This window comes from Leopardus geoffroyi, chromosome B3, assembly GCF_018350155.1.
Source record: "Leopardus geoffroyi isolate Oge1 chromosome B3, O.geoffroyi_Oge1_pat1.0, whole genome shotgun sequence".
In the NCBI taxonomy this organism is placed as follows: domain Eukaryota; kingdom Metazoa; phylum Chordata; class Mammalia; order Carnivora; family Felidae; genus Leopardus; species Leopardus geoffroyi.
The window spans coordinates 71505498-71520499 of NC_059337.1; the positions used below are offsets into that span (position 1 = coordinate 71505498).

Below are 15002 nucleotides of genomic sequence, written 5' to 3' on the forward strand. Positions count from 1 at the left end.
CAAAGTGGAGCAGAATCGCTCATGAATCCTTGCTGTGGCATGAGTAAGAAATAAATCTTTGTTATTTCAAGCTGTTGATATTCTGGAGTTGTTACCATAGCATAACCTCACTATCCTAACTGACAGAAAACACATCCATTTTCCTGGATGGAAAGATAAGGTATTTGAAAGAATATCAGTTCCACATATATAAGTTTTTTGAAAACTGAAGAATTTAGCCCAGATTTCATCTGACCAATTAAATAAATACCAGTAATGAAGACATTTTTGAGGAAGAGTAACAAGGTAATACTTGCACTATTGGGTCAGTAAAAGAACAGTCAAGCTAGACTTACTGAACACTTAGCACATCAAATGTTTCACCCACCGCAACTCATCTAATTCTTACAATATCCCCAAGAAGTAGGTCCCATTATTGTTCCTATTTAATAGGGAAAGGGAGGCATGGAGATTTGAACTCAGGCAGGCTTTTTCCATGTTCATGCTTTTAGCCACTTGGTTACAGGGTTTCTCTTAAATAGTGTTTCTCAAACTTTCTGTGATGAAGGACCAATTGTTTGTTTCTTTAATTTCTGGTCTGTCATGGAACAATACTTTCATAAAATTTAATAAAAATGAGGAACTAGGAAAATGAAGTGAAAAGCATACAAACTACAAGCTTCAGTTTTTATTATTAAATTTGTCAGATATATAAGATTACTGTTCAAATTTCTATAACAATTTCTAAATGTTTACTCTCAATTTCTGTACCTACTGTGAACCACTAATAATTTGTAGACTGCCGGGGCACCTGGGTGGCTCAGTCAGTTAAGCGCCGGACTTCAGCTCAGGTCATGATCTCATGGTTCGTGAGTTTGAGCCCTGCGTTGGGCTGAGCCTGGAGCCTGCTTCGGATTCTGTCTCTCTCTGCCCCTCCCCCACTCATTCTCTGTCTGTCTCTCTCAAATATAAAAAATAAAACAAAAAATAATAATAATAATTTGTGGACTGGCACTAGTTTACAAACTAAACTTTAAGGAGCTCTGCTCGATTTGAAAACAGATTGTGAATAGATAGGTAGAAACATGTATAAAAATTTGGTATATGAAAAATATGTTTTTGTGAATGGGTAGGAGAAGACTGCTCTGATGTCCTATGATCCCACAATCCAATGGCTATAATTGTGGAACTCATCCAGATACTAGGAGACACTGAATTTCTTCTTAATGATAAGAACTCAGAAGATGTTTAAACTAAAACCTGAACTCCCTTGGGCACATACTTACTTTTACCTAGAGTCTCTTCTTATTGTCACTCATAGCAATTATACTCTGACCTTGCCATACGTCTACAAGATAAAAAAGATAGAAAAACCCCTTCAAGGAGGCCTGGCCAACAAGGCTGAGTCTATTGAGCAAAGGTCAAGTTAGCCTTTTAATTTTCTTTATCTCCATTCCTCTAGCCTTCGGTGGGGTGCTTTTGTAGAATTTTTATGCATGGAAGACAGACATCTAGGGCTTCCTCCTGTCCTTGGCCCATGCTTTCAGAGGAGGAAAAGGCCAAAGATTGAAACCAGCAACTTTTAGGATGATGCCATGCCATGGATCTCTAGCGTTTCTAGGTAGTATTATAAATCATAAATTTCAAAAAACCTTCATTTGGACTTCTAGTCACAAGGTGTATGGAGGAGGTGGTCTTGAAAGTATTTTTAGAGTCCTTGCATGAGGCACATGAGAAAAGATAGAAGCATGACCTATGATTAAGACATCAGCTGATGGCATTTCTTATGTCTTTATCCTCTGGCTGAGGGAGACCATGAGGCATTGGTAGAGGTAAGGAAAAAGTCCCTCAGGTGATTTCTCCATGTAAAACCTAGAATCAAGGTGAAATGAGAACAAAACTCAGTACCCCTCAACTCCCCAAATCCACAAAACTCATTTCTAGGTCAGAGTGCAGTGGTATTTCTTTAAGAGAACCTTACCAACCAGGACAAAATCTTGGCTTCTCATATACAAGTCCTTGAATTCTTGGGACATAGATCTTTAACCTTTCCCTAACTCTTAGAAAGGGCCTCAGGGAACTTCCTCTCCCATAAGATAGAATTACAGGAAAATAAGGTTCTAGAGCTTAGAAGGATCACAGTCCCTGGTGAGTCCATTGGTATAATTATTCTACCTTTTCATTTGTTTTAATCTGTGTGAACTTCAATTTGAGAGATACACTTTTGTGATTTCTTCCAAGAATGCAAATTACTATATTGACAAATGTATACAAGTCAAATGGCTGCTGCTGCTCTGTCAGAGGGTGTGAAAACCAGAAGTCTCGTAGTTTCAGTGCCCTGGCTTTTCATCTCTTAGCTGGGTAGGTAGTTCTGCATAGAAGACACCGTTTCTATGAGTGGAGCCTAATGTTCTCTCTAAATGCCCTAACTGGACACTTTCAACTCACTCTTCCTTCTCTTATGCTTTCTTCTTTTAGTTTTTTTTAATGTTTTATTTATTTATTTATTTATTTATTTATTTAGGGAGAGAGAGAGAATCCCAAGTACACCCCACATTATCAGTGCAGAGCCTGACACAGGGCTCGATCTCATGAACTGTGAGATCATGACCTCAGCTGAAATCAAGAGTCAGATGCTTACCCAACTGAGCCACTCAGGCACCCCTCTTATTCTTTGTTGACTAAGTGAGAGGTCTTCAGCTCTCTGTTCAAACTAAGTGCTGGCCAACATCACTCATCCCTCCTACTGGCAGGAATGGTATCTTAGGATCCTGGGGTCAGCAAATGATAGAAGATTTCTAAAGCCTCGTTTCAAAGAATGTCTACTATAGATTTGGTTCTTTTTCTTGCAGTTCTAATAAGAATTAATGTTAAATCAGAAAAAAAAAAAAACATTAGAACTCCCATATTCTTGGTCCACATCCGCTTCAGAGCATAGGCAAGACTGCACTTGAGGTTTTATGACACTTTATTTTTAAAATTTAATCAAAGTAGCCACTGGTATCTTCAGGCTTTGCATCTCTAGCACAGTGGTGTCTCTGCCTTCATTCCCAGGACAGAAAGTACACATTGCCCTGTGTGTCTCCCACTGCGAGCTCCAGGGTGGAGTTAGGGCCCAGCCAAGGTTCCAGGCAGCTCACAGCCCCTTCACATTGGAACAGGCCCAGCTACAACGGGGAACAGAAAAGGGGGAGATAAGGGCTACAAGCCTAGGGTCTCCTTACTAACTTGTTTATCTCTCACATTAATGCCTTAAAAAAAATTTTTTTTAATGTTTATTTTTGAGAGAGAGAGAGAGACAGAGTACAAGCAGGGTAGGGGCAGAGAGAGAGGAAGACACAGAATCCAAAGCAGGTTCCAGGCTCTGAGCTGTCAACACAGAGCCTGACGTGGGGCTCAAACTCACAAACAGTGAGATCATGACCTGAGCTGAAGTCAGATGCCTAACTGACTGAGCCACTCAGGTGCCCCTCACATTAACGCCTTTAATCTGGAAACAGGTCAGTTGCACATCATAGCAAAGACAAAAGAAACCAGATTTTTGATCTTTTGCACACTCTTTGCCTAAGTTTGCTCTCTTGTGACATCCTTTAGCCCTTCTTACACATATATGCACTTACCAGTTGCATACTGGGTCTCTCCCACAGCTTAACATCTCTGTCCTTTGAGGCTGTCACCAGCAGCCCCGGCAGCACATGGAGAGCCGTGACAGAGCCCGAGTGAATCTTGGAGGGAAAGGAGAAGCGGTATGGTGAGCTGTTAGGAAGCATCAGTCTGTCAGACATAGAGCCTCCTTCCCTCTATTTGTGATCCTTCCCTCAAACTCACCTTTCTACGCTGCTGCGTCTTTAGCTGTGGGGGCGGTGACCAGCTATCTATGCTGTCATTCATAGATGGCTCTGTCCCTGGAGTTGGAGTTTCAGGCATTTCTGCTTCTTTCTGCCAGATGTCACCTGTGTCCCATTCTCCTTCCTGGGTGCATTTGGCGAGTTTCAATAGCATCCCATCAGAACTGGCACACAAATATGACGACTCTGCCATTTCAAGGGCAGAGGTTAGAGCTAGGTTTCCAGCCTTGAAGGACCTACCATCCCCCACAAGGCATCTCCAGACTCCTTCAGTCCACTCATCACACTCACCAGATTCAGGTTTGGCCTGAGTTACTAACACTAGGGTCCCATTTGGATTCTCCAAGGTCAGATCAAAGCTCAGGCTCTGTTCAAACTCTCCTGATTCCTTTTGCCTCTGTGAAAGGATGGCTCATTTTGTTTAGTCTACTTGCACTTGACCCTATCCAGCCAAAGCAACTCTTTTCAGCTCTGGGCTGTTCAGAACTTTTCTGAACTGTAATTTAGATACAGTAAAGCATATGAATCTTACATGTATGTCTCAATGAACTTTTACACATGTACACATCCATGTAATCACTGCTCAGATCAAACTGCGGAACATTTCCATCACCCTGGAAACTTGCCTTCACGTCCCTTCCCTGTCAATGCCAGAGCACCCCCACCCCCTGTGCTAACAACATTCTGAGTTATCACTGTAAATTTCTTCTGCTTGTTCTTTAACTTCATTTGAATGAAATCATGGAGCATGTACCCTTCTGTGTCTGCCCTCTTTCGCCCCATGTACTGTCTATAAGATATGTCTGTTTTCTTCCAGATATTAGTACTTGCAGTGGCAAGGCAAGAGAGACATGAAAAAAATGCAATTAAGAAAACTCCTATGTTGATGGTTTCCCATGATCTTTTAAAACTAGAATCCTTTTTTTGTATCAAAAAAACTTCATAGGAAAGCCGAAACCCACTATAGAATGCTCCAGTTGAAGGAAGAGAAGGGAATTTAGAACCAATGCCTTTCCCTTCCTCTTATCCTCAATCATGGTCCCAAGGTTTTAAAAATATTGGTCCTGGGGGGCACCTGTTGAGCATCTGACTTTGGCTCAGGTCAGAATCTCGCAGTTCGTGAGTTCAAGCCCCACATCGGACCCTGTCAGCCTGTCAGGGCAGAGCCTGCTTCAGATCCTCTATCCCTCCTCTCTCTGCCCCTCCCTCACTTGCACCCTCCCCAAAATAAATAAATATTAAAATATATAATATATGTATATATATATTGGCCCTGGACAAATGCTCATTTTAATACATACTCAAATAGGACTTACAATGAAATAAAGAACTCCAGAGTTCCCTAGCTGTAGGACAAACACACCATAGTCTTGATGGGTAGACAACATAATAGGATATTCTGTAAAGCCGCTCCTGGTTTATAAGAAAGAAAGAAGGCAAACCCATGAACATCTCTCTATAAGATCCCAGTATTTTGTTCTAAGTTAGACCAAACTTCAGGGTAACCACTAACCCACTTTTCCTCTTTCTGTAGCCTGAGAGGAAACAGCATTTTGGATCCTACCAGATTACAGAGGGAGCATCCCCTGGCTTCATGTGCAGCAACTCCAAATCTGCTTTGGCCAAGATGAGGGTGTGACCATCTGGCGCCAGGGCCACACCTGTCAGGAACCCTAAGTCCTCCAGCAGAACTCGGTTCAGGTGAAGACTGGAGCGCAAAAAAGGTACATGAGACAGAAAGTTCCTATTTTAGTCCCCCTCTCTCAGGCTCCTCTGCTCCCCATGAATTCCTTAGGAGTGAAGTACAAACACAATGCATTACCTTCACTATGAATTCTCTTCCTCTTTCTGTTTTCCTTCTGTCAGTACTCATTATCACCATCTCCTTACCTGCCCAAACTAAGAATCTCTTACATGCCTGTCTTTTCCTTCCATCCTGATTGATAAGCACTGCGGATTCTACTTGTAACAGATGCCTAAACCTCTCTCCCCACTTTGCATCCTACTGCCCAGCTCAGGGCCCACATTATTTCTTCCCTGGACTAGAACAACTAATGTAAAGATGATCTCCCTGCCCTTCACATCTTTCTACTACTATCCATCCTCCATACTGCCACTAGAATCCTCTTCCTCAATTTCAGATCATTATTCTGTTCAAAATTCTTAGCACTGTGCTCTCCACAACCTGGCCCCAGTTTATCTTTTCAATCCAAATTCCCTGACACCCCCACCCCCACTCTCACCAAGAACCCAACACTTGGCTGTGCCCAGAATATACCATGCACTCTCATGCCTCCTTGCTTTCTGTTAATGCTACTTGCTCTTCCTGAAACATCATTCCCTTCCCTTATGGCTCTAGAAAACTCCTGCTCATCCTTTAAGCCCAACATCAAACAGCAACTCTTTTGTACACCATAAATTTCTCAAATTCTGCACCCCCAGGAATTATATATCTCTCTCTTCATTATAGCACTAACCACTCTGCATGTTGCTGGTGGTTTACTTAAGTGCACATTCTTCCACTGTGCTTCCTTAATTAAAAGGTAATTTCAGGGGTGCCTGGGTGACTCAGTCAGTTAAGTGTCTAACTCTTGATTTCGGCTCAGGTCATGATCTCACGGTTCATGACTTCAAGCCCTGCATTTGGCTCTGCCTGACAGCGTGGAGCCTGCTTGGGATTCTGTCTCCCTCTCTCTTTGCCCCTCCCCTGCTCTCTCTCTCTCTCTCTCTCTCTCTCTCTCTCTCTCTCTCTCAAAATAAATAAAAATAAACAAACACACACAAAAAAAGGATTTTCAATCTGGTTCATACTGCCTGGTTCAGAGCTTTGCATAAAGTAGGCACTTGGTAATTATTATTTAAATTGACATGATGAGGAACCAAAAACAATTTCCCAGGGTCTTTTCCCCACTTACTAACATCCTGTTAGTTCCTAGTTCAGAAGTAGAGGTGGAGTGATTTCCTCAAAATCCTGGGTGTGAGGAGACCACCGTGGTATCACATTAACCCAGCTGCCCCCTTTCACCTGAAATTTGTCTGTGTCGAACCCTTCTGCAATTCCACTTGCCACTCGCTGACCTTTTCATTAGCACTGAGAACAATCAAGGTGTGTGCTGAGTACCAGATCAGAGCACTGATGCTGCCTGGAGCCTTGAGAACACAACAGGTCCATTTCAGTATTCCTGAGGAGCCAGGACTAACCTTCCTTCCACTCCCAGACATCCCCTCTTACCCCAGCACATGCCACTACATGCACAGCCAGGGCAGAATTCACATACACAAGGAACCAAGGTTGCCCCAACACACCTGTGCTGTGGCCACAGCCTTAGCTCCATGCCACAAGGTTAGTTCCCCAATTTGATTCCCAGACACTGCCATAGAACCATCTGGGGCCCAGGCCACAGCAGTGATGGCTGTAGGATTCCTGGGCATATACCTGTCATCTGGAGAAGGAAGGAAGTGATGCATTAGAAGCTGAACCACTATTGAGATGAAAGAGGAGATATCAGGCCACCCTGACCTTCATGGTTCCACGAACACACCCCTCTTTCATATGTTGCCTCGCTCCATGACTCACTCACCTGCTTCCTTAGGTACCTGCCAGAGCCGAATGGAACCATCCTCTGAGGTAGTCAACAGGAGGCCTGAGGTGTCTGAAACAGCAGCTGCATTGATTGGACCACTGTGTCCCAGGAGGGTGTGTGTTTGAAACACCTAGGAGGGGGGTGCCTGGGTGGCTCAGTCAGTTAAGCGTCAGACTTCAGCTCAGGTCATGATCTTACAGTTCGTGGGTTCGAGCCCTGCACAGGCTCTGTGCTGACAGCTCAGAGCCTGGAGCCTGTTTTGGATTCTGTGTCTCCCTCTCTCTGCCCCTCCCCAACTCACTCTCTCTCTCTCTCTCTCTCTCTCTCTCTCAAAAATAAATAAACATTAAAAAAAAAAAAAAAGTGAAACACCTAGGAGGAAAGGATGGAGGTGGGCCCAGCAGTGGGGGGAGGGGGAGGCACAGGAATGTCAACACAACAAAAGGCTGTTCCCCTATACCCCCTCCACTCCGCCCACCCCAGTCCTTTCAGGGAACTCACCAAGAGTGGATGCCACAACCGTGTGGCCCCATCCAGTCCAACAGTCACCACTAGAAGCTCTGACCCAGGCTGCCCAGCTGATAAGGCACAGAGACTAAGTCAAAAGAAGGGAAGAAGCATGGGCGAAAGGGAGGGAAGGGGGCTGACAATCCCTTACCTGGCTGGGGGTCCAAGGCAGCTGCACAGTGGCTGATCGGTCCTGAGTGAGCAGGGATGCTAGTCAGCTCCACACCCTGATGGTCCCACACTTTCAAGGTCCCATCTCGGCCCACAGACACCACATGTTCTTCCTGCCCCAGAGCACAGGATCAGTACAGAGTCCTATTGAGCAGGATATGGGGAGTGTGACTCCTACCAGGAGGTGAGGGCAGACCACTAAAGGCTTAGGCATTGTCAAAGAGTGAGGAAAACGCAGGGACAGAGTCTGGGTGGCTCAGGACTGCAATCCTACATGAGGTCCAGATACTAAGCTGCCCTCTTCCTCCCATCACACCAACCCTCAGCCTCAATACCCTAGATCGGTTCTAATCCAGGCCCGAGTATCTCATTCTTTATACTTCTTTTACCTTTGAGATTAGATACCCAAGGCACCCAGTGTCCCAAAGCCTACTTAGCTTTCCTAGAGCCCCCACTGAGCTCTCCACTGCCTTCTCACCACGGCTACCACGGCGCTCACGGCACTCTGATGACCTAGGAACTGGCCAAGCTGCTGTTTCAGTTCTGGGTCCCACAGCCCCACAGAGCCATCACTGGAGCAGGAGACCTGCCGAGTCAGAGGTTGGAAGAATGGGATTATCAGCATGCTTCCAGCATTTTTGTGTGTTTATAATATTGGGGAGGAGCAGTAAGGCTTGTGATTAAGAACATGGGATGTCCTGGGTTCTAGCTCTGCCATACTTTACTTTGTGACCTGGGACAAGTTCATGTCTCTAAGCCTTAGAATTCTTATCTACTCAATAAGGATAATAACAGTGTATCTATCTCACATGGCTGCTGTGGGGCTAATGCACCTGCCTGGACTTAGGACTTAGCACACTGCCTAGCACATACTAAGCACTGAATAAATAGAGGCTATTGTCCTTGTTATTAATATAATGTCAGTCAACAAACCCAGACAAAGGTGAAAAGTCTGCAATGCCAAGAAAAGATCCAGCTGCCTAAAAGGCAAGGATAGGGCAGATATAACAAGTTTATTCAACTGATACTCCTTTCTCATCTCTTCTTGAGAATAATATAGGGACTCTGCATTGGAACACTAGGTTTTACCAACCTTGAGTGCGTAATTTGAGTTGGTTTTTTTTGTTTTTTTGTTTTTTGCCTTAGGACTAAAGAAATCATAGCAGTAGCCTTTAACTGCAGGGACAGGGCATACTAAATCCTTAGGGAGACAGTGTGTGTTCTTGTTAACAGCATGGGCTTTCTTTTCTTCTTCTTCTTCTTTTTTTTTAATGTTTATTTATTTTGGTAGAGACAGAGAGCATGAGCAGGGGAGGGGCAGAGAGGGAGACAGAGAGAATCCCAAGCAGGCTCTGCACTGTCAGCACGGAGCCCCACGTGGGGCTCAAACTCACGAACCATGAGATCATGACCTGAGCTGAAATCAAGTCAGAGGCTTAACTGACAGAGCCACCCAGGTACCCCAAGTGCATGGGCTTTCTTATGTTTACTGGTTCAGTTCATAACTTACCTGACCTTAGAAATGTTCTTTAATCTATCTGAGCTCTATATCCTTGTCTGTGAAAGAGATAATAGTAGTATCTGTATCTGCTTTACAAGGAGTTGTAAAGAGTAAAAGAGGCAAGGCATTCAAAGAGCTTAGTTCAATGCCCGGCACATACTAAGTGCTCAATAAATGTCAGCTATTACTATTATTATAAATGGGTGTTAGAAATAGGATGAGATGGACAGTGTTGTCCTCCCCCCGGAACCCTGCTGAGCTCTGCCCCACCCCCACCTCTTCCCTTACCAATAGGTTGTCTTTGGTCCAGGCACAGCCGGTGACCCAGTCACGGTGACAAGCAGAGAAGGAGTAAATCAGAACAGGGGCTTTGGGCATCCGCACATCCCAGCAGAAGAGACTCTGGATAGGTCCCAAGAGAGGGGGCAGTCAGGACCACAGGAGGGAGGTAGGAATACCAGGGCCATTTGGGGCAAGAAATTTTAAAGGGAAAGGGGATATCAAGGAAGGGATGGTGGGCAGATGTGGCAAAGGAGATATGGCAAAACAAAATGCCTTAGGGAGCAATGGGAAATGGGCTGTTGAAGAATCCAGGGACCAGAGAGGCTGTGGGGCCCAAGGCGGGAGGACCCCTGTGGCTCACCCGGTCCCTGCCCCCAGTGGCCAGTCTGCCTCCATCAGTGTTGAAGCTACAGCAGTTTACAGGCCCCTCGTGTCCCCGGAGCTCAGTGCCACAGGGAAAGTCTTCTGCCTTTTGGGGCAGTGTCAGCAACTGCTTTGGCCAGAGCCGCACTGTGAAATCTTCTGCATTGGAAATAGGGAGAAGGGAAGATTCTCTGAAAGAGGAAGTGTGACAGGACCCCAAAGACAAAGGCAATCATGCGGGGCGAGGGCGATGTCCCACGGCACAGCTCCAGGGAGAAAAGCAGTGAGTCATAGGCTGTGGAAAGCCTGAACAGGGGGTTAGTCATCATATGAGTTCATAGGACAGGAATATCAGGCACTCCCAGCTCTCGCTCTTCAGCTGTCTAACTCCCTGCTACACCTCCAGACCCTCCTCTTCTCAAGTGCCCACTATTACTTGGACCAAGCTTCCTACCTAGAGAGGACTAAGGCCTCTCTCCTCATTTTCACCTCAACATCTCTCCTCATAAGGGAATGTCATTCCTATACAAAGCAAAGTGTCCCACTGGGCAGAAACTCAAAAGAATTATAGGGATTACAAAGAGGTCCCAGAATCAGGGCTAGGAAATACGAAGAAATAGTCTAGACTGCTTATGTAAGATAAATGCATTTAAAACCACTTTCAAAGTTGTAAAAAAAAAAAAAAAAAAAAAAAAAAAAGTGTGTGTATTTTCTTGTATGCATACACATATACATTGAGGGAAACTATTAGCATCTTTAAAAGAAAGCTGCCCACTGCCCACCCAGCAGTACCTGAGGCAGAAGCTAAGAGTTCGTTGGAGGTGGCCAGTCCCAACACGGGTTTCTGGTATCTGGACAAGAGCCAGAGGGACTGAAGGGAACTTTCCGTGAGATGCCAGCCTTGCAGGGACCCATCTTCTGCACCACTCACCAACACCTTAGGGCTGAGCCAGGCCAGTGCCGACACTGCCACATCTAGTGTTTGACACTGAGCCCCCTGGGAACCTAGAGAATGACCAGAAAACATAGAGTAAGACATTCCAAAAGGGAATTCAGGGTGGGGAGGTTCTTACCAAAGGCCCAAACACCCCATCCTCTCTCTCTTCAGTACCTGAAGCAATTTTATAGATCCTAATGCCATCTGCTCGGTACCCAACAGCCACTCGATCGCCATCTGGGTTGAGAGCCACAGAGAGGGCAGGAGAGAGGGGAAGGGAACCAAGGCATCCCCGGGGCCGACCCAGAGATCCGGACCACACCTGAACCTGAGGGCCAAGAACAGGACTTAAAGATACACCACTTCCACCCCCAGAGTGACAGCCACCCCCATGAAAGTCCTCCTTCCAAAGAGTCTTCTCTGGAGAGCTGCTCACGCACACACTTGCACCCCTCTCCCTGTAGCTTGCACCAGCTAAGCTCCTCCCCTGTCTCCCTGACAAAGGCTCCACCCTTACCCAAATATTCCCTGCCTTTCGTACCCCCTCCTCAGAACCCACCACCAGCCCTCTGCAACCTGACCTTGCCATCCTCTCCGGCTGTCAGTAACTGGCACCCAGCACGCAGGAAAAGGGCAGCGGCCACTGTGCCATGGTGGGCAGGGAAGGCAGCCAGCCGTGCCCCCTCATGCCAGGACCACAGCTCCACCATCCCGTCCAGCCGACCCACAGCCACAACCCGCCCAGGCACATTGAAAGTCAAGGTACGGATGGAGGCTCCTGGGGCTCCCAGTTCCTACATGAGGGGGTAGAAATGGAAATGTCGGGACCTGCTCTCAACACAAGCCCAAAGTGAAACAGAACGTGGATATCCGTCACTCCACATCTTCTGCTCCCACCCTCTTGAGCTTCCTCCCCCAGGGCTACACAGGACCATCTCACCTTGATAGCTTTGAGCCCGTCCACATGGAAGAAGCTGAAACTGCCAGCCCAGCTGCCTATGGCTATCACCTGCCCTTCTGGGTGGAAAGTAACGCAGTTCAGGGGCCTGGGACATGTATGTTCGAAGGCCAGCTGCCAGCGGACTGTGTCCCACAGCTGAAGGAGAGAGAAGGAGAGGAATCTAAATGCTGAGTACAGATGCCTGAGCATCACAGTCCCAGAAGCCACCTTATCCAGTCCCCTGCCCTCAGCAGGGAAGGCTTCCCCCAGCTAAGCAGCCAGCAGCTCTGCCTCACAAAGAAAACAACTTCACGGGGCTGACTTGGCAGTTAAGACCACTTTGACTACCACAGCCCCTTGATCATTACCTTCAGACATCCTCCCAGGCACACAGTGGCCAGCAGTCGGCGGTCTGGGCTGAGGCAGCAGCCGGTGATTTGGTACTGGTGAGCCTTGGTCTGGAGCACCCTATCCCAGGGAGACAAAGTCAGGCTCCTGGGGCCCCTGGCCTCCCTCCTCTTTCTTCTCCCCTGGGGGCTCCCAACAAGCAGGGAAGGCCCTCACTCCCAGACATGAGGGAGGGACCCCTTACCGACAACCTTGCTTCAGGTCCCAGAGCTCCAAAAGCCCATCAAAGGCAGTGAGAAAGAGGGCACTGTCCGAGAGGAATGAGCAAGAGGATACCCCATCACAGCCACTCACCAAAGACTTCTCCTCCTGTGAGAACGAGCAGGAAAGCATGCTCAGGACATTCCCTTGACCCCCAATGTCCAGCACTCCAAGCCCCAATCAAAAAGGAGGCCAAGGCAAGAAGGGCTGGAGAAAGTGTGGCCCTCTGTCCCCACACCAGGAATGCTTGTTAAAAGTAAAAAGCGTTGGGCCCAACTCCAGATGTCGGCCAAGCTCAGGTTCAAGTGGGGCCACAAAGTCTCCCCTACTCCAAACCCCATAAGTATCTCCAAGTCACAGAAGATTTTGATGGGTCTGAGGAGGGAATGGTGTTACACGCATGCATGCTATGGGGGTGGGGGGGTGATATGGTTGGGAAGTAGAGAGAGGCTGTGGCTGTGGCTGTGGGACCCACCTCTGCAGCCTAATTTGCTGTTACTATCCCTTAAGCACCCTCTACTCATTCCAGCAATTCCCAGGAAACATTCTCCCCTATGCCTTTCACTCAACTGGAATGCCTGCCCTTGTCTGTCCCTCTTCTCTGGTAAGTACCCAACTCATTCAGCTCTTGTCCATGTCACATGGCTATGTTTTGATTCCTTTTCCCCTTGTATGTCATATCTTTCAACAAAACTGACCACTTGGTGGGCAAAGACAATGTCCTACCCCTGTTTTCCTTGTGATGCTTAGTACAGTACAGCCTCAGTACAACCTTGAATGGGAGGTGTGACGCAAATATTTGGAAAGCATGATTGATATTGTGACCAAGCTTTCGATCTGATGTGAGGAAATAAAAGTTGCTGAATCAAACAGGGTGAAAACAGGTGGGGTTGGCTTGCCTAGTCTGTGAGGCTTTTTCTGGAGGCAAACTCTGCCCGCCTTGAGCATCATACCTGCCAGGTTTTCAGGTCCAACAGGTAAACCATCCCACTGGCTGTGCCCACAGCAGCTCTTTGCCCCCTGGGGCACAAGGCCACTGCAGTGGGGGATGAGGAAACTGTCAGAGACAGGCTGGAGCTAGAGAGAGTAGCAAGAAAGGGAGGAAATGAGGAATCAGGGAAGGAAGCCAATGGAAACTCGTGTTTGCATTTCTGTCCCTGAATCCCCCTCTCCACAGTGACTCCTTTTTTCTCCAGTTTCAGAAAGGACTGTAGCTTGCTCTCTGGTGGGCTTACCAGCATCTGGGGCCAAGGGCCTTACCTCTGCCAGCCCCCCACGGTGTGGGGTTTATTTAACCATCGTAGCATGTGCTGAAGGCGCCAACGCCGCTGGGAAAGCTGGGGTGCCTGGTGGCAAAGAGGCGAGTCCAGAGGCTGGTTGGCTGCCTGCTGGGGCAGGAGCAGGGGGTACTGGTTGAGGATTGGAGCCTGCTGCCTCAGGAATGTGTGAAACACAGCAGTGTCAGTCTCAGGAAGACTTGGTTCCTCTTCGGGGACTGAGGAAGCTGTGGAAAAGCAGCACTGTGTCACTGGGGGGGCTAGCCTAGACCCCCATTAACCCCATTAGCCAAGTATGTCAGGCAGTGTCTAAAATGTCGTCTCACAAAACATAAGAGACTATTAAATATAGAGAACAAACAGAGGGTTGCTGGAGGGGTTGTGGGAGTGGGGATGGGCTAAATGGGTAAGGGGCACTGAGGAATCTACTCCTAAAATCATTGTGGCACCATGTGCTAACTAACTTGGATGTAAATTATAAAAAATAAATACATTTTAGAAAGTAAAAAAGAGAAAAATAAAATAAAATGTCGTCTCAAAGTCTTCTGACCCCACATCAGGAACACCCATTAGACGTACAAAGCCATAGGCCCCACTCCAGACCTAGGGAAATGGAATCTGGGGACCCGGAGATCTGCAGTTTGAACAACAATCCTAGGTAATTTTATACCTATTAAATAATGTTTGGAAACCTCTGGTCTAAGAGATCTGGGCAGAAGGTCCCCTGAAAATTACTTGCTTACCCCCTTGGCATTTTTACCCTAGAAAAGAAATTTAACTGTTCTTTGCATTATACCTCCCCCGGAGCAGACCCCCCATGAACACACCCAGGAGGCCCAGATCTCAGAGAAGCCACCTCTCACCATAGAGGGCATGGGCCTCCAAGAGCCGAGAGACCAGACCCAGTTCCAGATATGCAGCCACCACGTGGAGATTGGTGAGGAATTTTGCAAGAAGGTCACGGTTCCCACTCTGGAGCTGGGAAGGTCATTGGATTCATTAGG

General features: G+C 47.0%; 1 protein-coding gene across 14 annotated transcripts in view; it reads right to left on the reverse strand.

The window, feature by feature from the left end:
* TEP1 (telomerase associated protein 1) overlaps positions 1 to 15002 on the reverse strand; it is a 46352-nt gene that overhangs the window by 2054 nt on the left and 29296 nt on the right. For 3 of the 14 annotated variants that reach the window (XM_045450170.1, XM_045450171.1, XM_045450173.1), the window contains exons 33-55: positions 14862 to 14976; positions 13982 to 14225; positions 13675 to 13798; positions 12705 to 12829; positions 12481 to 12580; positions 12113 to 12268; positions 11754 to 11966; positions 11347 to 11500; positions 11028 to 11240; positions 10234 to 10394; positions 9879 to 9992; positions 8568 to 8675; positions 8070 to 8202; positions 7913 to 7989; positions 7409 to 7541; positions 7134 to 7270; positions 6853 to 6977; positions 5392 to 5535; positions 5144 to 5240; positions 4119 to 4224; positions 3808 to 4013; positions 3600 to 3704; positions 2930 to 3146 (exon numbers count right to left, since the gene is read on the reverse strand). In XM_045450170.1, coding sequence (XP_045306126.1) covers positions 3024 to 3146; positions 3600 to 3704; positions 3808 to 4013; positions 4119 to 4224; positions 5144 to 5240; positions 5392 to 5535; positions 6853 to 6977; positions 7134 to 7270; positions 7409 to 7541; positions 7913 to 7989; positions 8070 to 8202; positions 8568 to 8675; positions 9879 to 9992; positions 10234 to 10394; positions 11028 to 11240; positions 11347 to 11500; positions 11754 to 11966; positions 12113 to 12268; positions 12481 to 12580; positions 12705 to 12829; positions 13675 to 13798; positions 13982 to 14225; positions 14862 to 14976 — 3213 coding nt within the window. In that variant the 3' untranslated portion in view covers positions 2930 to 3023. Of the gene's footprint in view, positions 1 to 882; positions 1852 to 2929; positions 3147 to 3599; positions 3736 to 3807; positions 4014 to 4117; positions 4225 to 5143; positions 5241 to 5391; positions 5536 to 6852; positions 6978 to 7133; positions 7271 to 7408; positions 7542 to 7908; positions 7990 to 8069; positions 8234 to 8567; positions 8676 to 9878; positions 9993 to 10233; positions 10395 to 11027; positions 11241 to 11346; positions 11501 to 11753; positions 11967 to 12112; positions 12269 to 12480; positions 12581 to 12704; positions 12830 to 13674; positions 13799 to 13981; positions 14226 to 14861; positions 14977 to 15002 lie in introns of those variants that run through there. The other 11 variants (XM_045450175.1, XM_045450178.1, XM_045450176.1 and 8 more) reach the window with 11 other exon arrangements.